The sequence below is a fragment of the Ictalurus furcatus genome, chromosome 29 (genome assembly GCF_023375685.1).
Source record: "Ictalurus furcatus strain D&B chromosome 29, Billie_1.0, whole genome shotgun sequence".
NCBI classification, from domain to species: Eukaryota; Metazoa; Chordata; class Actinopteri; order Siluriformes; family Ictaluridae; genus Ictalurus; species Ictalurus furcatus.
In genome coordinates this window covers 15,847,119-15,873,120 of record NC_071283.1, presented here as the reverse complement: position 1 = coordinate 15,873,120, position 26,002 = coordinate 15,847,119, and the positions used below count along the sequence as shown (strand labels likewise).

The 26,002-nt window shown below is 37.3% G+C and overlaps 1 protein-coding gene across 1 annotated transcript; it reads left to right on the top strand.

Moving 5' to 3' along the window:
* The first annotated feature begins 1,225 nt into the window (after positions 1-1,225).
* On the top strand, positions 1,226-5,261 carry LOC128604397 (natural killer cell receptor 2B4-like). Its single transcript, XM_053619507.1, is given in 7 exon segments — positions 1,226-1,312; positions 2,570-2,905; positions 3,505-3,686; positions 3,688-3,811; positions 4,047-4,157; positions 4,270-4,334; positions 4,474-5,261. Coding segments are annotated over 7 exon segments (957 nt in total). The 5' UTR covers positions 1,226-1,248; the 3' UTR covers positions 4,549-5,261.
* The last annotated feature ends 20,741 nt before the right edge of the window (positions 5,262-26,002 follow it).

Here is a 26,002-nt window from a genome sequence, read left to right as displayed (position 1 = left end):
TTATTCAAATCCACGGTAAACACGCATAACCAGTGTATTTTAAATGCAAATGACTTCTCAGCACCAGACTTTTGTTAATATGTGCAGACGAGTTTATAATGTACAGACATTAGAGGGAAGTCGAGAACACTGTGTTAATCATAATATTGGAGCACAGGTACATGACACGGTTCTGAAACTGTAAAATAGAAACTAAATGGGTTTAGGATGAGAATATGAACTATTCAGATTGTTATTGCTACATGGTGATGGTTGGAGTTAGCAGCGTTGTTTATGGTCAGTAACACTGATGAACATGCGGGGGTCAGGCGTACAGTAGAGAATATAAACTACTGCATCTTTTATTCAGGACTGCTGTGTTTATATTGTACACGACAATGTTCAGTACTCGGGACTGCTGTGTTTATATTGTACACAGCAATGTTCAGTACTCGGGACTGCTGTGTTTATATTGTACACAGCAATGTTCAGTACTCGGGACTGCTGTGTTTATATTGTACACAGCAATGTTCAGCTGTAGGATATATGTTGGAGCTGGTATCATTTGACATCAGGTAATAATTACAGGGCGATTAATGACAGTGTTTTTCAACATTCCTTTTTAAACGCCTCTACAACCCCATTTATATTCACAGTACAGTACAAATGTCAGAGACCACCATTTTGTTTTCAGTCAAATGACCATTCAATATTTATTGTTAATTATTTGGAGAGAAACAACATGGGAGAATGTAATGTACAGTACGTCAATTCCATTTTCATTCTAATAGACATACAGTAATTATTTGAACAGGTCAATATTAAAGTTCAGTTTTACAGATGAGATATTGACAGAATTCATGCTGTTTTGTGTGATTTTCTGTTAAATACATTTTCCTGTCATTATTGCTCATAAATCACACAAAGGTGCTGCATGACTGCTGTTAAATAAGTTCTGTATGAATTTAAATGTTAGAGACCCCCAATAAATACATTTGAGAGAGCTATTTTATATGTAAATAAATGTGCAGATCCACAGAGCTGAAAGGAAACCCTGTGTGAGCCTGTACTGAACACGCTGAGGCAGGAGTTAGCATTTCCACAGGATGTACCAGTTCGCTAAGCTAACAGTATGAGGAAGGTTGTGTTTCACAGCTCCATAAATCAGGCTAAAATACACAATAAATCACTGCTTTGTGCACTGGATTCTTCACTGACACTGATGTTCAGGAACACGGGGAAATGTTGGGCTGAGAAACACGATGGATTATGAAAATGATGGATATTTTCTCAGGAAACAGGATTCTCTGGACTTTTCTTCTCTTCCTGTGCTGTAAGTTTACACTTTTCCTTCACATCAGGAGAAACTAACTGTAAATATGAAGAGTTTCTATAAAATAAGTTGATCCTGAAGAAAGTAAAACTAGATGTGAAACTCGGGTGTAATACTGTGTGTGTTGGATGAAGGAGTTTTCCTCAGTGTTAAGCTGAACAGTGATACAGCAGTTTAGAGCTGTGTGTTAATGAATCCTCTGAAAAGATCAGGTTTCACACAACTCTGACTTTTCACACAAAGACAACAGTCTCTTAGTTTATTTCCTTTTATTAAACTCTCACAAATAAACAGTAAACAGTACTTTTCATTGTCTCTGGGGTTCTTCTCTCTACAGTACATCTGTTATTCCTATAGCTTCTATCTCTTCTGTTATTCTGTGAATGTGAATTTTATCCTAAAATTTATTTTGAGAATACAATTAACTTAAGGACCATTCATGTACCTTAATTTTTAGAGGCAGAGATTAAATGTACAGAAGGTGTACTGGACAAATCTGTACATTTTATTTAAATATATCCCAATTTCTCCAATGTTATGTACATATACACTCACTGTTCACTTTATTAGGAACACCAGTACACCTGGACATTTATGCAGTTTTCTAATCAGCTAATAATGCAGATACAGGTGAAGAACTTCAGTTAATGTTCACTTCAAACATCAGAATGGAGAAAAAGTCTGATCTCTGTGACTTTAACCGTGGCACGGTTGTGGTTGTTGGTACCAGTTGAGCTGGTTTGAGGATTTCAGAAAGTGCTGATCTCCTGGGATTTTCAAACACAACAGTCTCTAGAGTTTATACAGAATGGTGTGAAAAACAGAAAACATCCCGTGTTGTGGAGGATCTGCAAACTGAAACACCTTGTTGATGAGAGAGATCAGAGGAGAATAACCAGACTGGTCTGATCTGACAGGACGTTTATAGTAACTCAAATAATCACCATTTACATCAAGTTTCTGAAATACTCAACCCAGCCCTTCTGGTAGAACTTGACTTAACTGCATGATGTTTTGTATTGTGCTGCTGATAGTTAACGGCATGAATGTACAGGTGTTCCTAATAAATTGGACATATGGGGTGTGATGGTCAGGTGTCCACATACTTTTGGACATGTAATGTGTCAGATTTGCAGAAGTATGTTATTTTTGTAGTGGAAAACAGCATTGATCTGGAGCACGGTATAGTTTTAATGGACTGTGTGTGATTATGATTGCGAGTGAAATGATTAATCTGAAGCTGAAGCTGTGGTGCAGGTTTACTGTGTGCAGCTGGAGACAAGACGGTCACACTGCAGGAAGTGGAAGGAACCACTATAACTCTCCATACTGGGATAACTGGAATTCAGAGTGATGCTCAGATTCAGTGGTTTTATGGACCTGAGAAAGCAGAGGAAATTATATTGATTAGGCAGGTGTTTAAAGGAGAAACTGTTACAGAAATCAGTGAGAGATTTAAAGAGCGACTGCAGCTGGACAGAATCAGTGGAGCTTTAACCATCAGGAACATCAGCAGAAACCATTCTGGAGTTTATTTATTACAAGTTCTCACTGGACGCATCTCATCTAGGACTTTCAGTGTCAGAGTTTATGGTGAGTAAAAGTGTTTCATGTCTCCTTCCTGTCCATGTTCAGTCTCATAACTTCATCAATACACAAAGGCCAATCAGAGTTTAGTTAAATGCATAATTTACAGATGCTAAGAATGGTTTGTGTCAATGTGTGTCTCCTTTTGAACTTAGTCAATGAGGGATTATATCACACACAGCACTGTCGAGATCTGGATTGTGATTGGTCAGAAGGTGTTGATTAATTCTCTCTAACAGCATCTCTGACAGTAGCGCGACTAAACATCACAGGTTTATATTTATGCACTTGTTCTAATTCGTTATCGTTTCTATAGTAACGGCTCATTCACATGCGGAATGACGGGAATTTACGCTTTGCAGTTTCTTGATAACATGACAAACTGTGTTTATTTGTCTAATTAAATTGATGAGAAGGAAAAAGAGAGGCTGATGAGGGAATGTTTAATGTGCGGTGGTAGAATTAACAGGCTTTGCAGAGGAAGAGAAACAATTAAAGTAAAACACAGAACAGAGTGAACACATTAGGGGAGCCAACCTATGAAAAGACTTCTAAATCTGTTGTCTCTAATCTTTTCTGGTTTAATCCGTGTTTCTGTTTCTTAGCTCCAGTATTGACTCCAGTAATAATAAAAAGAGAAAGTCGAAGTGTGGTTTCCACAGAGGCGTGTTCCCCCCTGTGCACTGTGGAGAATGGAGAAGATGTGAAGTTATCCTGGTACAGAGAGAACGAGAGAATCTCCATCACCAATAACACAGATCTCAGTGTTCCCCTCAATCTCCCACTTTCAAATACAACACCATGATAATAACACCAACACTTATATCTGTGTGTCTGCAAACCCTGTCAGTAATAAATCATCTTCTCTCAACATCACACAGCTCTGTGATCATCTACACCATCATCTCTCAGGTACGTCAGCACGTGTTACAGGCCACAATGGAGTATTAGTCAAGTGCCAGCATCATGTTACAGGTTTCTCATGGATTTTCACTAACAAACCTAAATATTAATCATGTATTGTATTATCATCAAGTATTGTGTTATGATATTTTCTCACATCACACAGCTCTAGCTCTTATGTTTGTGTCAAATGGAGAAAATTCCACATTTTCTTACATTTATAAAAATATCATAATTTTCACAGAACAAAATGAACGTTCCTACATACTGCTTCCTGTCCTGATACCTGCTGGAGTTGTGGTGCTATTAATATTAGTATTGCTGTATATCTGGAGAAAAAAGGAAAAGCAACAAGGCAAGTAATACATCTTTCTGATCTTGGGATTTGTATAGTCTTTATGTTTAGTAGAATTAATTTTTGTCTTTAGGTGTAATAGAATTAATCAGAATTTTTTTTGTATCTTTAGTTTCTGAAAGAACTGAAGACTTGATGTATTCTGATGTGAAAATCATCACAGAAAGATTTAACAAGGTAAATATTTAAATAAAACTGAAAATGATGATGATGTGAAATTCAGTAGAGGTTTTAGTATAAAAATCAGGTTTGTTCCACAGGGGTGATAAAGTCTCGCCCAGATTCAGATACTGAAATATACTGCTGTGTCTTACAGGAAGAAAAACCCAGAACGACGCGTGGTGAAGAGAATCAGACTGTGGTGTATTCAGAGGTGATGAGATCCACATAACTGAATATATCAATATATAATATTTTTGACTATATTGTTATTATAAACATTATTATTATTATTATTATTATGTTGTTCATAATTGTTCACTGTATGTGTTACCTAACACATTTACATGTGTTTAACATGTGATTATGTAAAATAACTATTTAAAGGTTAGTTTTTTATGACAGTATTTGGTAATGTATAGCAATATTTCAGATGAATGGATTTGATGGGATTACAGAAAGTAGATTTCAGAGCCTGTTCAGAGTCGATTTTCCTGACTGAACTATTTCTGCCGGTTAAATTTCTGTTTGTCTCGTCACGCCACTAACGTATTTTCAAACAGATTAATCCCATTGAACTGAGCTGTGCTGAGAAATCCTGTAGGGGTTAGGGCGTGTCTTCAGGCACTAGTGTTTAATATCAGTTTAATATTTGCATTTGCTCATTATACAGTATAATCCTGAATATCAAAAGAACAAAAACAAGCATCACAAACGACAAGCTCATCAAAAATTCTCTAGAGTATTTACTGGAACACATCAGTTTATTTTAAGCGAATGAGCAGCTTCAGTTTTGCAGCTGCTTCTCAGTGTTTACGCTTCTCACATTACAACCGTATTGTTCAGATCAGATACAGGATACACAGCTCTGTGTTAGAGGTGTGTGTGGGAGTGGATCTCTCTCACCATCCCAGAATTCAGACTCCGTCTACTCGCACTGACCAGCAAAACCAGTAGAATGAGAATAATGAACACACTGAACAATAAAGACTTTAACCCTGAAAACAATACACCAGACTGTTAAAGCTCCAGACTGAGGGAGAGACAGATCTAGAAGATGGTGTTAAAGGTGTTAGTCCGTGTTGTTTATTTGCTCATCAAATTAACTCATTGCTGAAAAACCTGATAATCTGATCTTCTTCCTGGAACACGGCTCGTTCTGGCTTAGTGTGATAGCAGTCATAGCAGTAAGAGACAGAAGGTTCAGAGAGCTTGTATTATATGTAAGAGAGAGTGCAGTGGTGTTGTTTTTTTTTTACTTTGTTTTTTAAATAAAAATGTAAATGTGTAAATTCCCCTTTTGTTATTTTTGCTTTATATGCTATTAAAATGTGGAGCTGAACACTGAACCTGCGAGAGGTTTAGGCTTAAAGCCAAAGTTACAACAAACATTGACTTAGTTTATTATTGTTTAGTGTAAATAAGATCATTTACTGGCCTAGAAACACTTCATTTCATCCACCGTGAAGACTTTTACAAACTATTATACTTCAGTGAAAAATTATAAATTAGAAAGCTCAATTCTGATCCTTTAAAACAGGGGTGTCAAACTCATTTTAGTTCAGGGGCCACATTCAGCCTAATTAGATGTCAAGTGGGCCAGGCCAGTAAAATCATAGCGTAATTACCTATAAATAACAATAAATCCATGTTTTTCCCTTTGTTTTCATGCAAAGAAGTACAAGTACATTAGGAAAATCTTCATATTTAATAAAATATCCTTTTACAAAACATATCATGAACAACCACAGATTTCTTAATGTCATAACAAACAGCAGAAGGCGCATTGCTGCCATCTGCTGTTCGGTCTGAGTTTTTCGGTCCAGCGTCTTCTACTCTGACTAAAACAGTGCGCCCCTAGCGGATAATTTAAGAATAGCATTTTATTAAAAATTTCTAGTTCGTGTCTTTTATGCATTTTTTCACTTTCAAAATTCATCCTGCGGGCCGGATTGAACCCCCTAGCGGGCCGTGCGTCTGACACCCCTGCTTTAAAACAATCAGACAACAACATCCCTGTTCTTTTACTGTCACCTGTATAAGTATTTCTTTGTATAAATAATTTTTACCAAACCAAAAGCCAGGAACTAATCTCCCAGAGTTTTTAATAGGATCTACAGCTGATATTTCCTACAACATTTTCCCATCACTTACACTTTAACTTTTCCTTTCTTCATATCAGTTAAATCAGAAAAACTAAATCATTTTTCATGTCATTTATAAAAGATATTAATATTTACTAGTTTTGTGCTTTGATCATAGAATCATAAAGGGATGTGATAAAGTCTCATGAGTTTTTCCCAGTATATAATTATCTCTAAAGTCACACTGTATCTATCAACTGTGTGATTATAAATCAATTTTACACCAACACACTTATTTATTTTATTATTTATGCCCAAATCATTCTCAGTTGTTAGCTATATTGATAAAACTGTAAAGTAACATGTTAGAACTCAAACTCCACTATAGCTTTATAATATTTGTTATAATCAGGTATTACACATGTATATTATTATCAGCATTTTCCATTTCATCTCTGTACATTTAAATAAAGCATTAAACAGAGTAAAGAAGGTGAATAAAGTGATTATTTCCTGTGAGGAGAGAAAGTTGATGAAAACAGTTTCTCCTACCGTAAAGAGCTCAGTAAAGCCTCCAGGTCAGACGACGACGATGTCCTTTTGATTCACATCCATGTGAGGACACTGCTGTGTAAATGGTCAACAATTAGCATTGTTCAGTAGCAGAAAATCAGGTTTCAGGAATGTTTTAAGTGGTTTATCAACATTACTTTCATTCTTTTGCTGTACTGAGACAATGCTCTGACCTTCACGAGCCGCACGCCTGCGCTTTCAAAATGGTGGGAATGAAGGAAGCGAACGGCTTTTATTTCCCCTCTATACACAGGGCGGCGTGAACCCCGTGACGAAGACGTGACGAAGACGTGACGAGGACACTGGCACTTTCCAGCTTATTTACATGCACGAATCCAAACCCTTTACACACTGAACACATAGACATTAACGATGGTGAAGCACAGAGTCCTACCTGTCTAGAACCTTCCAGCAGGTACATGAGTTCTCTTTCAGAAACCTGAGTGTAAAACCAGGAAGATGATTCAGCACATCACACAGGAAACATCCTGGACATCTAATGGACTTGTTGGGATTTCAGGTTGAACAAGTTCCTCGTCTGTTTATTTAATTTGTGTTCTCAGAACAGATGAGGGAAGGTCACGGTCCTGCTGACATTTCCATAACTTTGCTTAGTGGATCAGGTGAGGGATAAAACTGTTCAGTAGAAAACAATGGTGTATTCACTTCTCCTTTCTCTCATTTAACACATTCATCACTGAGGGAGTTTTATATCACTTATGGCTTTCATAATTATCTTTAATATGATAAAGTTTTATTTATGACCTTTATTTGGAAGAGTGTGTGTAGACAGGTACAGAAGAGTTTGCCACATTTTTGCATGTTAATAAAGATGTTAAATATTTATTTATTATCTTCATTATATTTATTATTTAAGCCCATTGATAACACGGTGCTGATTAATACAGGATTCTGATTGGTCAGAGGGTGTTGATTAATTTTCCCACAGGTTTATTACAGGTTCGTATTAATGCACTCGTTGTAATATGTTATTGTTTCTATAGAAACAGCTTATTAACTGGGACTTGTACATTTATATTTACACATAAAAGTTTTTAAAACGTATAATCGCTGATATGTTTGAAGTTTTCTGTAAGGATAAATTTATTGAACATTTATGGAAGGAGTCTCCAGTGTCAGCTCTTTAAACAGTAACACGAGAAGCTGTGATTTTTGCCTTTATAACGTTTTTTGTGGACGTTCCATACCATTAAATATAATTATAAACAGATAAAAAGTGTGACATGGTGGAAAAAGACACTTGGGGACGTGCTAATGTGGGAAAATAATCAGCTTCATTGTCGTATCAGTAACTCCGCTTCATCACACCACCCCATCACTGAATATTTTACTGTAACAGTCATTTATTTTGGAAGTGTAATATTCCCATTCAGTTTAGAGCTGTGATAGCTGTGTGTGTGTGTGTTAGAGGTTTTAGTATAAAAATCAGGTTTGTTCCACAGGAGTGATAAAGTCTCGCCCTGATTCAGATACTGAAATATACTGCTGTGTCTTACAGGAAGAAAAACCCAGAATAATGCAGGTTGAAGCGGAGACTGATCCAGTGGTGTATGCAGATGTGAGGAGATAAGTCAACATCTGTATATCCTTTTTATTATTTTAATGAGTTTTATTTTTTTAATTGAACATACTTCTGTTCACAATTGGTCATAAATGTTCAGTGTTTGTGTTACATAAACCATTTACACATTTACAGTGTGTACATCCTGTACAGTAAGCGTTAAAGCGTGAACTTGGTAATGTTTGATATTATTTAGAGATCATTTCAGCCTAGAGTTTGATGGGATTATAGGAAGTCGATTTCAGAGTCTATTAACTGAGTTCTGTCTGAATTAGTATTCCTGCTTGTGTTTGTCTCGTCATAAACATATTTATAAACTGATTAATCCCTGAGAAATCCTGCAGGGGTTAGGGCGTGGCTTCAGGCATCAGTGTGTAATATTTGAATATTTGCATGCTCTGACTAGCAACATTAAAGTTAGCAAAGACCCAAGTGTCAGAAAGTTAAGGTAAAAAACGAGCTTCAGCGAATCAGCAGCTTTCAGTGTTTACGCTTCTCACATTACAGCCGTATCGTTCAGATGAGATATCAGACATCAGATCAGATACAGGATACACAGCTCTGTGTTAGACGTGTGTGTGGGACTGGTTTCTCAATCCAACCCCCAACCAGCTCCTGAAGGAATTCTGACTAAACCCCACCCATAACACCAGACTGTTAAAGTTCCAGACTGAGAGAGAGACAGATCTAGAAGACGGTGTTAAAGGTGTTTGTCCGTGTTGTTTATTTGCTCATCAAATGAACTCATTCCTGAAAAACCTGATAATCTGGTCTTCTTCCTGGAACACGGCTCGTTCTGGTTTAGTGTCGCTCTAACAAACACAACGTCACAGCAGTCAGGGACAGAAAATATAAGATGTAGGAGAGACGTTTGCCGAATTTATTTTTTATTATTTTTTTATTAAAATAAAAATGTAAATATGTAAATTCACCTTTTGTTATTTTGGCTTTATGACTATTAAAACACTGAGCTTCTGCACAATTTGGGGATTTTTAATTACATTACATTTTTAATTAAAAACAAATTAGTGCTAAACCTGTAAAGTTTAAAGGCTGTAAAGTTTTTCTCATTAAATGACTGTAAATCCATTATTGTTTATTTCAGTGATCACACACACACACACACACGCACAGTTTAGCCCACAGAGATCTGTCCTTCCCTGTTTTTAATGGGCGTTGTCCTTGAATTAAATAATAAATGTCTATTACACACAACACTGCCCCCTGCTGTTCATAAACAGTACTGTGCAAAAGTCTCAGTAATAGAGGACATTTCAGATAAACCCATAATGAGTCTGTTCTGGTTTTACTGCAGAACCAAAGTGAGAACCAAATATTCAGAAGAACTGTGTGAGGTTCTCCAAGATGCAGAAAACCTGAACCTGAGAGAACTGATACAGGTTTAAAGGCTTCATAACAAATACTGATTTACTTTATTAATGTTTATTGCTATTTATAGTTTATTTATTTTATATATAGAAACATTTATTATATTTGAGGACTTTTACACAGTACTGTACAATCTATTCTGTTACAGTGATAAAAGATAAATAAGAAATATCAATTCTGATCCTTTAAAACAATCAGACAACAACATCCATGTTCCTCTACTGTCACCTGTATAAGTATTTCTTTATATAAATTATTTTTACCAAACCAAAAGCCAGGAACTAATCTCCCAGAGCTTTTAATAGGATCTACAGCTGATATTTCCTACAACAGTTTCCCATCACTTACACTTTAACTTTTCCTTTCTTCATATCAGTTAAATCAGAAAAACTAAATCATTTCTCATGTCATTTATAAAAGATATTAATATTTACTAGTTTTGTGCTTTGATCATAGAATCATAAAGGGATGTGATAAAGTCTCAGGATTTTTTTCCAGTATATAATTATCTCTAAAGTCACACTGTATCTATCAACTGTGTGATTATAAATCAATTTTACACCAACACACTTATTACACATTTATTTTATTATTTATTCCCAAATCATTCTCACTTGTTAGCTATATTGATAAAACTGTAAAGTAACATGTTAGAACTCAAACTCCACTATAGCTTTATAATATTTGTTATAATCAGGTATTACACATATATATTATTATCAGCAATTATCCATTTCATCTCTGTCCATTTCATCACACAGGAAACATCCTGGACATCTAATGGACTTGTTCCAGTTACAGATATTCTCACTGTAAAGATGGATTTCAGGTTTAAAAAGTTCCTCATGTGTTTGTTTATTTTGTGTTAAAACTAGAGCAGTGTGACAGACAGCCCTGATCTCAGACCTGATGAGGAAAGGTCACAGTCCTGCTGATATTTCCATAAGTTTGCTTAGTGGATCAGGTGAGCGATAAAACTGCCATTCAGTAGAAAACAATGGTGTATTCACTTCTCCTTTCTCTCATTTAACACATTCATCACTGAGGGAGTTTTATATCACTTATAGCTTTCATAATTATCTTTAATATGATAAAGTTTTACTTTCAGAAAGTTTTATTTATGACCTTTATTTGGAAGAGCGAGTGTAGACCGGTACAGTAGATACACAACATCACTACAACCATTTAAAGAAATGTCTTTTAAAATTTCCCTCTTTTATTGCCTTAAAGTCCAAAAAGAGTTTAGGCTTAAGTTTAAGATTTTATTTTTTTAAAACAAACAAAATGTTTACACTTTGCGGTTTTGCAGTAACATGACAAGGTGTGTTTTTTGTCGTTTGTCGTAAAAAGGATTTACTGCTAAAGTAGAAATTTCATTTTAAAAGTTGAAGCTTCTGAATTTCCACTGAGTTCCAGACGGCTATTAAATGAAACAATGACACGGGTTGAGTCCTAACCTTTAAATGACGTCTGCACTGATTGTTCTGAAGCAGAAAATCAGGTCTCAGGTTTCTAAAACTGACCTTCAGCATTTCCCATTCTTTTTTAATCTAAATACAGAATTAGACTATTTAAAGTAGAAATTACTGTTAAAGTAGAAATTTTGCAAATGCTTTACCTTCGGCCCAATTTACATACAATCTGTATTTTTGATATTTAAATGTTTTAAAGATTTGTATTTAGAGCTCTGATTTTATTAAATCTCAAAACCCTAGAATATAATTTTGAATTTCAGCCTGTTGCTAGGTGTTTGAGTTGTGACAATTGAGACCAGATACAACCGAACAGTTGAGGGTTAAGAGCTCTGCTCAAGGGACCAGCAGTGGCAGCGTGGTAATGTTGGGATTTGAACTCACAACCTTCTGATGAATAACCCAGTGCCCGAGCTACTATATTATACCAGGTGGTTGCTATGGTGTTCTAGGTGGTAGTCCAGATGGATGTTATAGTATTCCAGGTGGTTGCTAGGTGGTTGCTATTTTATCTTAAGTGGTGCTAGTTCATTGCCAGGTGGTTGCTGTGGTATTGAACATGGGTGCTAGGCTGTTGCTAGGTTGTTGCTATATTTTCTGAGGTGGTTGCAAGGGTGTTGCTAGGTGCTCGGGCCATATCAGTGTTACCCTACAGTCATAAGTCTTTATCTCTCTGTGGAATACCTGCCTCAGCTTTCATAGCATAGAGTGGGTGAAGGGGAACCAGTGACTGAGCACAAATATTAAATAATTTATTTGTACAATAATCTAAAACTTTCTGAGTGTTCTTCCTATAGCACAATCCTCCACAACCAGTTCATGGTGTGCTTTGTGCTGTTTCCACCTTGTGGTCAAAATTTGTATTGCACATAAAGCACTAAAATGGTGTTGAAGTGACGTCACCACAGACAGACTGGATTACAAAAACACTCATTGCTGATGGGTGACTGTATGTTGTCGAATCTCAGCTCCTTATTACAATGTTACTCTAAAAATTCACTAGATATTAGCCTATAGCATAAATCCAGTGTGATATCCTCCTCACTTCATTCTGTTTGAGGCTTTGTAGTTATTAATGTCGTCCTGCTCCATCAGTATCTATGGTCACGAGCCGCTGCTGGTTTCTCTGAAGCTAGAATTTCAGTCCATGGCAAACAATCCTTTGAAGTGGGTTCATTTGGACAATAATACTGTTTTGTATGTCTGATTCATTCTTTACATCATCACGGCCTGTCCCTTGTTTTCTGGTGAACATCTGCACATTCACAAGAAACCACATGGAGTCTTTACCTGGTGATAACACCTCATCACACACTTCATTTGCTCTGAAACGTGACAGTTTTTCTCTCAGTAAAATCCTTTAACAATAAATCTGTAGTGATAATGACATTAATGTAGCTGTAAAGTGAAAGATAAAAGAAAGAAGAGATTAGATGTGTATGAAATTCTTGAAGCTCAGTGCAGTGCATCAGTAATGAAGCTTGTTCACATTATTTCACTGGCTGATCTCATTAAATTTGTATAAAGTTCAGTATTAAACACAAACAGATCAATGTCTAACTTGTATATATGCACTGTGTGCATTAGATCAGTAACACACCGCCTACAAATATTATTAAAGCACACGATAGATGAATCCAGCTAGATAGATGAATGAATCCTTTTCAGCTGACAGAGGCATAAAAGCCAACAAAGGTATGTTTTTTTCTTTAAACAGCCAGAGAAAAGTTAAGATATTTTTGACGTTTATATATATATATATCTTCTTATTATAGTTATTATCTTCACTATTATTGCATAATTATAAAAAGTGGTAATGTAATAGAGGCCATTTCACATTTTCGTGTTCTTGACCTAACCGCCTGCACTTCACCTAATAGGCCTGTAGGCGGCACTTGGACTTCATTTAACCAACTATGAAAGTTTCATTAAATAGTAAATCATACAAGACGCAGTAACAATAGAAACGATACTTGCCGTCTTTTCATTTTTAACCATTTCACCTTTGTTAAAAACAAAACAAAACATGAAAACATACTGGCTATGTAGTTTTCAACCGATGTATGAATTAAACCAGTTGTTGTGCCACGTCACGATTGGTTGGTGTATACATGACAAACGGAAATCGATTATGAATTATGTAATATTTTAAAACATGCAATATGTAGAGTTGTAATTGAATTTAGACACTAGCTTTCGTGATTGTTTTTACTATTTCTTTCCCCGCCGTTGAGCCAAAGGCAATAATAAGTGGCTCGCGAGCCGTAGGTTCCCCGGATGAACCTGATAAAAATCAAAAGAAACTAAATGCAGTGTCATTTAAAGGCCACTAGGTGTCCTTACTGACAGACTGTGAGTTTTTCATCGTGTGAATCATTGTGAGTTTCTGCAGCTTTACCTCAGCGGTAAATACATTTATTTAGAGAATTATTAAGCAGTATTTGACTGTTTCTTCTTTTTCTTCAGTTAGTTATACATATTCTTACAAATATCCTCCTGTAGCTCTGGGACTGAGTTCTCTGTTGTGTTAACGCTCAGCACTAGTGTGTAGTTCCCAGCATGCTTTGCGCCATCATGTGCTTGGGCAGTGTTGTGGTTATCTGTGGTCTGTGTATCGTGAGAATCATCAGTATGAAGTTTTTCTTTAGTCATGAGTTTTATTTTTGTTGAAGTGTTTTTTCTAACACTGTGTGCTGTGAGTCTGTTGAAGTTATCACCTTTTAAGAACTTGGCTTAAGCGTGTGTTCTTCATATTAGAACCACTCCAAATGACCTCCAACAATAGCATGATGTTTTGACCATTAGAGAATACCAGTGTATAATCTACAGTCATTTACCTGAACCTGTCTGGAATTATGATCAATTATAACATGTTCTCCACAATTAGGTTTAAATGTAATCTTTATTGACCAATAGTAATGCTGTGTTTGCTGGATGATTATAGTAATTACACTGCTTTAATTACACTCCTCTGACCACTGACAAAACAACACCCTGTGGTACTGTTACAACACACTGTGTAACAAGAAAATAGACTAGACAAATGGTCACCATGGAAACGGATTCATTTTGATCATACTGAAAAATCCACCCTGAGTGACAGTCCCCTCTGAAAGTATTGGAACAGCAAAGCCACATCTATTTTTTTTTTTTGCTATATATTGCAGGCATTTGAGTTTGAGATCAGAAGATGGATATGAGACGACAGATCAGAATTTCAGCTTTCATTTCCTCATATATACATCCAGGTTTGTTAAACAACTTAGAACATGGCATCTTTTGTTTGAACCCAGCCATTTTTTCAAGTGATCAAAAAATATTGGAACATATGACTGATAGGTGTTTGCTGCCCAGGTGTATCCTGTTAAATTAATTGTTTCAAGAATTAATAGCACTGAACGTGTACTCTTGGTTTGAGCCCTAGTTTTTGCCTGTGAAGACCATTTGTTGTTAAAAAGGATAAACCAACATGAAGACCAGAGAGCCGTATATGGGAGAAAAACAAGCTAATTTTAAGCTGAGAAAAGAGGGAAAGTATAACAAAGCCATTGCACAAGCGTTGTGTATAGCCAATACAACAATTTGGAATGTCCTGAAAATGATATAAACCACTGGTGTACTAACAACCAGACGTGGAACGGGTCGGCCAAGGAAAACAGCTGCAGTTGATGACAGAAACATTGTGAGAGCTGTGAAGAAAATCCCCAAAACAACAGTCAGTGACATCACCAACATCATCCACAGGACAGGGGTGAAGGTCTCACAATCCACCGTGCGAAGAAGACTTCAAGTGCAGAAACAGAGTCCATATCACAAGATGCAAACCACTCATCAGCAGTAAGATTCAGAAAGTCAGATTGGAATTAGCAAAGAAATACAGAGATGAGCCACAAAGTGATGGAAAGACCAAAGTGTGGAGAAAGAAAGGATCTGCTCATGATCCAAAACATATAAGCTGATCTGTGAAACATGGTGGAGGTAGTGTCATGGCTTGGGCTTGCATGGCTGCTTCTGGAACATTAATCTTTACTGATGATGGAACTCATGATGGTAGCAGCAGAATGAATTCAGGAGTCTACAGAAACAATCTGTCTTCCAATTTACAGAGAAATCAGGAGGAACTTCATCATGCAGCAAGAGAATGACCCAAAACACACTTCAACCTCAACAAAGGACTTCATCAGGGGGTAAAGTGGAAGGTTTTAGACTGGTCAAGTCAGTCACCAGACATTAACCCAACTGATCAGCATTTCACCTCCTGAAGAGGAGACTGAAGGGAGAAACCCCCCTGTAAAACTGCCTGTAAAACAAACAACAACTGAAAGAAGCTGCGGTAAAAACCTGGAAAAGCAACACAATAGAAGAAACCAACAGTTTGCTGATATCAATGAGTTGCAGGCTTGATGTGGTTATTGCAAGCGAGGGACATGCAACCAAATATTAAGTGTTATTTACTTTTAGATGATCTGTTCCTATACTTTTGCTCACCTAAAGATTCTGTGGTCTGCCTCCAAAGGTGCCATGTTCCAAGTTGCTTAACACATCTAGATGTAAATATAGATGGAAATGAAAGCTGAAATTCTGATCTATCATCTCATGTTCATCTTTTGATCTCAAACCCAAATTTATTCAATGCAAAGCAAAAACAAATAAGTGTCCTTGGTGTTCCAATACTTTTGGAGGGTACTGTATAGCCCCCTCTGTTTTGTGATGGAAGTTCACACTCGTATGATGCCACTGATATTTACTGCTGAGTTGTGATAGAAAGTCTCGAGGTATCTGACGATGCAAAATTTACTCCCATTAATAAACTTTTGGTCTCCTTTTATTCTATAATTCATCTTACATAATTAAGATGCTTGAACCTCTAGTTCTTGCGGTTTATCTGGTTTTCCAGCGTGGAAGCGGCTTTCAGTAAATCACACCAGATCACAAACCTCTTTTCAAGTAGTGTTTCTGTCACAGCTCTAAAGGAAGTGGTGAGCAACCAGTGGGCAAACGTGTGAAAGAATTAAAAGAAGGTGTAAAAAGATGCTGACAAGGTTCACCTTTGTATTTTCAGGTGTTTGAGGCTTGATTTAGAATGTTGTGTGTGACGTGTAGACGGATCTTCACCTCAGTGTGATGTAGTGCTACAGAGACTAAAGACGAAAAGACAAGTCCTCGTATATACTGTACGTATGTTTTGGAATCATTTGTAATAAAAATAAAGTTTGACACAAATGCATGTCATTACTTTTGCATGCACGCTCTCAGAAGAAAACCAGCACAGAGTCTCGTGCAGCTCTCTGTCACTGCAACTCATAATAGAAGCTGTGGCTGCTGTATGTAGGGCAGTACACTGGTGTGTATCAATGCGGTCTGCGCTGTTCGGTGGAACACAAGTATAAAGGTTTGTGTGAAAGTGTGTGTGGTGTTTGGACTGCTTCTTCCCACATGCATCAAACTAGCACTTTAAAAGTAGAACACACCACTGAGGTGAATACACACTTGGAAATAAAACTGTGTGCTGTATGTTAGCATAAGAAGGCATAACCACCACACAGAGTCTTTATAACCTCCATAAAACAATTCAGCTTCCAGTTTCACTTTATTAAAAAAGAAAATTCATTTTATTTCTGGTGTCATTATTGTTATTATTGTTATTATTATTATTATTATTGTTATTATTGTTACAAAACAAAGACAGTGTGGAATTTGAATTGTACACAAAGAAACAGCAGCATCACAACATTTTCTTTTTTACTGTGTTGCTCGGTAATGTGTTGCCATAACAACCAACCCCCAGCATCAGTTAAACAGTGTTAGATTAATATTTAACTCATTCTCATCTCCAGATGAACACACACACAACTAACAAAGAAAGGCCTGACAGCACACACACCGAGTCGTTCACTAACAAAAGGCCGTTATCACGTGATCAGTAATTACAGACCAGCTGCTGTTCAGTTCCAACATCTGGTTTGTGGGGCATCTGGTCTTAATCCTGCATTAAACTTATTATAGAAGCTGAAAGGAGTCTGAGTTTAAAAAGGTTAGCGAGATCAGTGAGCTGGAAAGGATGTGTGACGTACAGACGGATAAATTACAATCAATTATTTATTTCAATTATTTATTTATTTAAGGTAACAGATCAGCAGAGGACAATAAAAATAAACTGCAACATGAACCTTTATTGAACTGGACAGTTATTATAATGACACATTTTGAAATTTTAAGTCAGATTTAAAGTAGAAAAAAATTATTTCCCGTTTTAAATTAATACAGAATAATAAAAAAAACACACTGCACACATTCAGGGTCTTACTCACGTGATTGTTCAACAGGAAGCGTGAGTTTACAAAGAGGGTCTTACAGTAAGAAAGACAGGAAATGGAAAACCCCACAACCCAAAATATCAAACAAAAGTCATGCATGAACTCATACACATCATTACACCAGACTCTGTTTATAAAACACTAAAACTTTCTACCAGGCATCATGGAAATACGACACACTCCGAGATATAAATCTGAATCTGTACATTAAAATTCTGTATAAAATATGTACGAGACTTGAGGAGATCAGAGACATTAGCCCTCGTGCACATTTTATGTTGTTGAAATAAAGTTAAACTTTTCTCAGATGCGTCAGTGCAATCAGTCACTTCCTTTAGACCTCATATGAGTATACATGATCTGACCATCGAAACTTCCTGTTTACTCAGAAGGTCTGCCCACGTGCCACTGAAAGATCCCCAAAGGCTGGGTTAAGTCGTGTTTAAGTCGTTTTTATGCCAGCTGAAGCTGAATGTGAAAGATCAGGTGCAAAACACTGTTTTAAATATATACAAGTAAACGTTTAGGATTTGAATTTCATTTAGAAACGATCATTTATAATGGATGTTATATTAAAATGACAGGAACAGCATTTTACTTTTTCACATCTCAGACTTAAAAGCATTCGGTGAAATCACAAAGATTTTAATCTGGTGAAGTTTTCTGTAAGGAGACGTTTATGTCTCTGTGGGTTTTCGGTATAATGTAGGAAAAGTGAATAATCTGAGGCAGTGATTTTTAAAAATGTTTCAACATGTTCTAACACTGTTTTTTTTATTAGTGCACTAAGTTATAGTATGGCAGTGTTGTGTTTGACAGGTTACCCGGTCTATCTTCTCTGTACTTTGGTCATGCTCCTGGGGAAGTTGTGCAAACAGAAAGCATGCAATCGACTGCCTTATTCTCAGTTCTGTGTTTTGCTAATATCCCTGAAAAACCAGCTGGAAGATATTGTGTGTTGGATTTTTAAAAATATTTTCTCCCCAGTTTGGTCACATGCCAATTCCACCTACCAGTCAGCTGTCCCTGTCATACAACAGCTACCAACCAGGAGGGTGAAGGCTATCACGTGCTTCCTCAAGCACAAGCCAACACACTGCATCTTTTCAAACTGCTGCTCCTGCTGCCTCACAGGGCGATGTAACACACGCAGAGGAAAGAACTACCTGCCCTCTTCCACAAAAATAAACTCACAGACACCCATGATTGTCATTGTGATTGACAGGCGAGAGAGAATAAGCCCCTCCCACACAGAGAGCACGGCTAAGTTTGCTCTTTTGGCTCCCGGATGTCTGTGGCATCATCAGGATTTAAACTGTTACCCCCCACATAATCAAACAAAGCTACACACATTCTGAACAAACACATTACACATCATTCAGGAGAAACCCAGTGAGCTCGGTAAACACCAGTCATGATGGTGGCAATGAAAATTCCATACGATTGAGCTAAAGAGGAAGAAACATTGGAAAGAACCAAGACTCAGCAGATTGTTTCTGCCTGGCTCTGTGACTCATGAGTTATATTTATATCAAATATTTTAAAAATGCTAGTTTATAAGAAATAGAAGTTAGTGGTAGTGATGAGGATTTAATACAGCAGGACAGGAGTCAGTATATCTGGAGTTATCTGTGCAGATATAAAGCTGAATGTTCTGTTTTACATTCATACTCTGTTGTTAAAGCAATCTTCTGCTTTCAGCGTGTTCTGACTTGCTCTTCCTGACACTCTGTGGTTTCTGATGTGAAGTCTGAATGCCGTACACATTACAGTGCAGTAGATGAGATGAACTGATATTCTGCCTCAGATCCAGAACCTACATACTGTAGTAGATCCATTATGGAGTCTGAAGCTTGACCATGTGATTTTGTGCTATAAATCAATAACAAAGCAACTTTGTATGTAAGAAGCTCTCATTATAAGTGTCTCAGCATGATGTGTTGCATAAGAGTGTTTTGCTGAAGTACAAACTATCAGGAGCGAGTGTCATTCCCTACAGCTAAAATACTGTCTCTGTAAACAGCTCTGCACGCCCACATGAGAAAACCAGTTTAGGGAGTGTTCCTCCTCTCCCGCCTTTTTACAACGACATTTAAATTCTGTTAAATCCAGTCCTTATCACTAGCAAACCCACATGAACGAGGTTTTCAGCTACTGATCATGCTTCCTGTCCCTGTACAATTATATTAGAGAATGTGAAATAGACCACTGTTGTAGTTTTTAATGCTACTTTTGAGAATGAACAGACTATTTAAATATTTCTTGTTAGCAAATACAAAGTAGGATTAGAATCGTGTTAAACTGTGGGCGATATGGGGAAGCAGTGACAGACTAGAAAACCACATCACTACCCTCATTCAACTGCAAAAACTGGCCAGATGTGTTTGCTGAGCCATCAAGTGATGGTGTTACTCGACACGAAAAGGTTTTGTGTTCAATTTTGTTTGAAGCGGTTATTTCCCTGTTTTATACAATGCTCATTATAATCTTTGGGGAGATCATGTGACTAATTTCTTAACTTCTAATATGAAAGCAACAAGCCCAGACACACACTGAGGCTTAGAGTCAGAACAGAGTGTTAGTACAGGAGTATTACAAACTGAAAGTATGGGACTGATGATGGAAAACCATCTCTCGACGTGTTCCAGCTTGCTGTTTGGGAAACAGGAAGCAGGTGAGAGGCAGCAGTCGTTGTCTGTAACTGACTCAGACATTAAACACAAACATCTGCTGGGAATTTCTTTTTTTGGACCATTTACAGACATGAAAACCTGATAGAGGTATAGCTAAACCTGTGAGTGTTTCTCTGTGGTATTAAATAAATCCCAAGGCATTAAGAGAGAGAATATTACAGGGTGTGGTCATGCAGGAGTGTGTTTTGGAGTGTTTTCAGTGTAAGTAAAATGCTTGCTCTGACATGCTCTCTCTCTCTCTCTCTCTCTCTCTCTCTCTCTCTCGCTGTGTATTTTGCTTTTTTTTTATTAAATTCATTAGAAATTCAAAATAGAAACACAGACAAGCCACAAAACAAGGAAGTGAAATTTGTTCTGGAAAAGGAAACCAGGAAAAAAACAACAACAATGCAGTTACTGAAGACAAGACTGATAAAAGACCAAATATAATTAAAGCAATGAATCATCAGGATATAGATTCAGAGTCAGTAAAAGAGTCTGTTCAGTCCTGCACCCTCCATCCAGTGCTCTCTCCATGCATCTACAGCTCTTCTCCTGTTGTGATAACTAACTAACTAACTAGTTCTCTGGGTAATATTAGCTAACTACAGTTTTGTATCCCCCTTATACTCTGGCTGTTCTGCTGCACTGTGTGTTTTTATGGCTTCCAGCCACACAGGCTTTTAGATCACAAAAGCATTTGCTATGTTAGTTGTATTGATTTGTGGATGATGGGAAATGGAGAGATGGTGCATTAGGTTCTCCAGCACAATAGGAGTCACAGAGGAAATGAAAACTGCCTGTGAGGTCTCGAATTCTCCGCTGGGGAATCTACTGACTCTCTGGTTGTTCTCACTGTTTCTGTGTTCTTACTGACCAAAATGTGACATTTAAACCTGATTCTCAGCTGACGAGAAACAAATCTACAGAACCGAGTCGTGCTTTTACCTTTAACAAGCGCTCAGGTAGCAAAATGTTTCACATAAATACTGAAACTCTTCATTATCCCCATCTTTATAATGCACAACCTCCAAAACATTTAATGAACCATTAACAAAACAGTGACATTTGTCATAGTTAGTGCAGAGGTTTGTGGTTGGTTCAGTGCTCAGCTCTCCTCTCACACACACACACACACACACACACACACACACACACACACACACACAGTAAAGAGGAAGTGGTGATGGACCACCAGACTGCATCTATCATCAACTTTACATTTTTCTTTTACACAGGACCTGTGAAGTTCTGAAGCTACTCCTGAAGTGATCGTTCTGTTCGTTCTACACAAAGTGTTAATGTGTTTATTGAGAACCAATTGAGTCATTTGTTAGAGTCATTTTTTTATATATTAAAACCTCATTACACTCATTTTAAAATGTTATATAAAAATGAAGCATGATCATACATTACATAAAACGTTTTTTTATTAAATGTCTGCAAGCATGAGCATGATATTTCTGGTCATAAGTACAGACTGGAGTGGAATCAGCATGTTACCTGCATGTAATGTAACGTCTACCTGAGGGTGTACAAACTTCTAAACACAGACAGGAGTCCAGTCCAGTGAAGAACTTCCTACAACAGGCTTGATAGAATAATTACTGACAGTGAATCATCACATTATAATAAATACCACACATTTCTTTACAATATAAATGTAAAAGTATGTTTTACACACTGACCCATGCTGATTCACAAAAATAAAATCGAACCAACACATCTGTTTGCTCAGTGCGTTACTAACACTTCAAATGAGCTCAGTTATAAGTTTAAACCTTTGTTTAATTGTTGATTGATTTGATAAAGAATTCTAACATGGTGTAAATAAACTTCACAGGAAAGCTGAAACACGGTTATTTTAATCTGTTCATCTGTGTGGTGTGTTCTATCTGGGTCAGAGCTCCTGTAGATCTTTTTATTTCGAGGTCTTCATGACACAACAACAGTTCAGTTCAGGAAAAACAGAGAAATGTAAATACAGACATTAAAGTGCCACTTCACTAGTGTCGTTATTGATTATGAACGTTTGATCTAACACACATAAAACACAAGTCCTGTAACAATCACAGTCAGAACTGTTCTCTGTTTTAGTAATAATGCAAAAATCACATGGAATTATGTAAAGCATTTCTCAAAGCTTATTCAAATCCACGGTAAACACGCATAACCAGTGAATGCAAATGACTTCTCAGCACCAGACTTTTGTTAATATGTGCAGACGAGTTTATAATGTACAGACATTAGAGGGAAATCGAGGACACTGTGTTAATCATAATATTGGAGCACAGGTACATGACACGGTTCTGAAACTGTAAAATAGAAACTAAATGTCCTGTAGAAATAGAAACAGCCTGTCCCTCAATCAACCACAACCTCACTGTACAGCTCGGCTCACTCACACTCATGCCAACCAGGACGGCCAGGAGCCTTGGGGTGATTCTTGATGACGGCTTGACCTTTACAGACCATATCTCAGCAACTGCAAGGTCCTGTAGGTTCATCCTGTACAACATCAAGAAAATCCGACCCTACATCACCGAACAGGCTACACAGATACTAGTCCAGGCTCTTGTTATCTCTAAACTGGACTACTGCAACTCACTGCTTTCAGGCCTCCCAGCAGCTCCATCAAACCCCTTGAGATGATTCAGAATGCTGCAGCGCGCCTCGTCTTCAACCAGTCCAAGAGAACCCATGTCACACCCCTCTTCATCTCGCTCCACTGGCTTCCTGTAGCTGCCCGCATCAAGTTCAAGGCCTTGATGCTCACCTAAAGACCTTGTCAGGAACAGCACCCTCCTACCTCAACTCTCTCCTGAAGGCCTACGTTCCCTCTCGCAATCTGCGATCGATTAGCGACCGACGTTTAGCAGTTCCAGCTCAGCGTGGAGCAAGGTCCCTTTCCAGAACCTTCACACTAAGTGTTCCTCAGTGGTGGAATGCACTTCCAATCTCAATCCGGACCGCAGAATCTCTCACCATCTTCAAAAAACAGCTAAAGACCCACCTCTTCCCTGAACACCTAACCAACTCATAATAATAATAATAATAAAAAAAATGCACTTACACCTCTACTCTGCACTTTGCTTCTTCTGGAATTCAATTAATGGATCTTGTATGGTAGCACTACTTGTATTGTTCTCTGCTTGATATATCGCTTTGCTTGTATCTTTCCCATTTGTAAGTCGCTTTGGATAAAAGCGTCTGCTAAGTGAATAAATGTAAATGTAATGTAAATGGGTTTAGGATGAGAATATGAACTATTCAGATTGTTACTGCTACATGGTGATGGTTGGAGTTAGCAGCGTTGTTTATGGTCAGTAACACTGATGAACATGCGGGGGTCAGGCGTACAGCAGAGAATATAAACTACTGCATCTTTTATTCAGGACTGCTGTGTTTACTGTATATTGTACACAACAATGTTCAGTACTCGGGACCGCCGTGTTTATATCGTACACGACGATGTTCAGTACTCGGGACCACAGTGTTTATATTGTACACAACAATGTTCAGTACTCGGGACCACCGTGTTTATATCGTACACGACGATGTTCAGTACTCGGGACCGCCGTGTTTATATCGTACACGACGATGTTCAGTACTCGGGACCGCCGTGTTTATATCGTACACGACGATGTTCAGTACTCGGGACCGCCGTGTTTATATCGTACACGACGATGTTCAGTACTCGGGACCGCCGTGTTTATATCGTACACGACGATGTTCAGTACTCGGGACCGCCGTGTTTATATCGTACACGACGATGTTCAGTACTCGGGACCGCCGTGTTTATATCGTACACGACGATGTTCAGTACTCGGGACCGCTGTGTTTATATTGTACACAACAATGTTCAGCTGTAGCAGTTGGGACTAGGGATATGTTTAGGATGCTGGAGATGGTATCACGTGACATCAGATAGTGATTACAAGGCAGTGACAGTGTTTTCCACACTCTCCTTCTGACTATAAACACATTTATTTAAGTAATATTTGTAGGATTATTGTGTAATTATAACACATTTAAAATGTTTTTTAATGATATATTAGAGCGCCCACTAAATACAGCTGAAAAGATGTTTAAAAGGGGTTTGTATTCAGAGCTGAGAGGAAAGTGTGAACTGAGCATGTCCACACAGGAGGAGCTGCAGCGGGTTGATGGATGTGAGCCAGTAAAGACGCTAAAGCTAACAGCTCGGGAGATTGTGTAGAGTAGAAACATACATCATGCCGCTTACCTGCATTGTTTATAAAACTCTTCAGTGACACTGATGTTCGGGGAAACGGGAAAATGTGTGTGTGAGAAACGCTTACTATGGATTATGAAAGGGTGGTGAATATTTTCTCAGGAAACAGGATTCTCTGGACTTTTCTCCCCCTACTGTGCTGTAAGTTTCCACCTTTCCTTCACAACACATCCAACTGTAAATATAAAGAGTTTCTATAAAATAAGTTGATCCTGAAGAGAGTAAAACTAGATGTGAAACTCAGGTGTAATACTGTGTGTGTTGGATGAAGGAGTTTTCCTCAGTGTTAAGCTGAACAGTGATACAGCAGTTTAGAGCTGTGTGTTAATGAATCCTCTGAAAAGATCAGGTTTCACACAACTCTGACTTTTCACACAAAGACAACAGTCTCTTAGTTTATTTCCTTTTATTAAACTCTCACAAATAAACAGTAAACAGTACTTTTCATAGTCAGTGTGGTTCATCATAATGTATTCACATCTTTACTTTTAAAATGATTTAAGAACACAATTACATTAATAACTACCTTAATAATATACCTTAATTAGAGTTTAGAGTCATTTTACAGGTACACATTAAGGTACTGAAGGTGTTTTCTGGATGGTTCCACACCAGTAACAGGGAAAAGTCCAGTTTAATACACTTTTTTGGAATTAAAATAATGTTTGCAGTTAAAGTGTTTTGACTGTATGGTAAATACAGCTTGTGGTTATTGATTTAGGATTCTTAAGATTATAAATCCATGGTGTACTGGATCATTGTGCTGATTTGTGATATTTTCCACTTTAATTCTCTATTTTCATGTGTAGCTATAACTTTTCTATAGTCTACCATCTGATTAATGAAAACCAGACAGAAATGACCCATACAAGGGAATTGTACTTGTACATTGTTGTTATTTTTCAGTGGAAATCCTCTTTCATATTTCTCAACACCAAAGTCTCTCCTTATTTAATAGAAATATATTGCATAATTCTGTGCACTATATTTGTAAATATAAGCAAATTCCCCCCAATGTTATTTACATGTACAGTGTCTTGCAAAAGTATGTAACCCCTGGAATTTATCAGATTGGTCTGAATTACAAATAATAAATGAAAATATTCTTCCTCTCAGTATTTTTATTGCAGACTCGTGTTCTCTTACAGTGAAGTTTCAGTCTAAATTAATTATCGGTCAGTAAGTATCTCAAAGCTCCAGATGAAAGATATTGTTTTAACGACTTATAATTGACCTTCACCTGTGAAATATTAAAACAGCTCCTATTTTCTGAACAAAAGCCACCCAAGTTGAACTGACACTGAAGTGATGTTCAGTCTGAAGAAAGAACTGAAAATGAAGG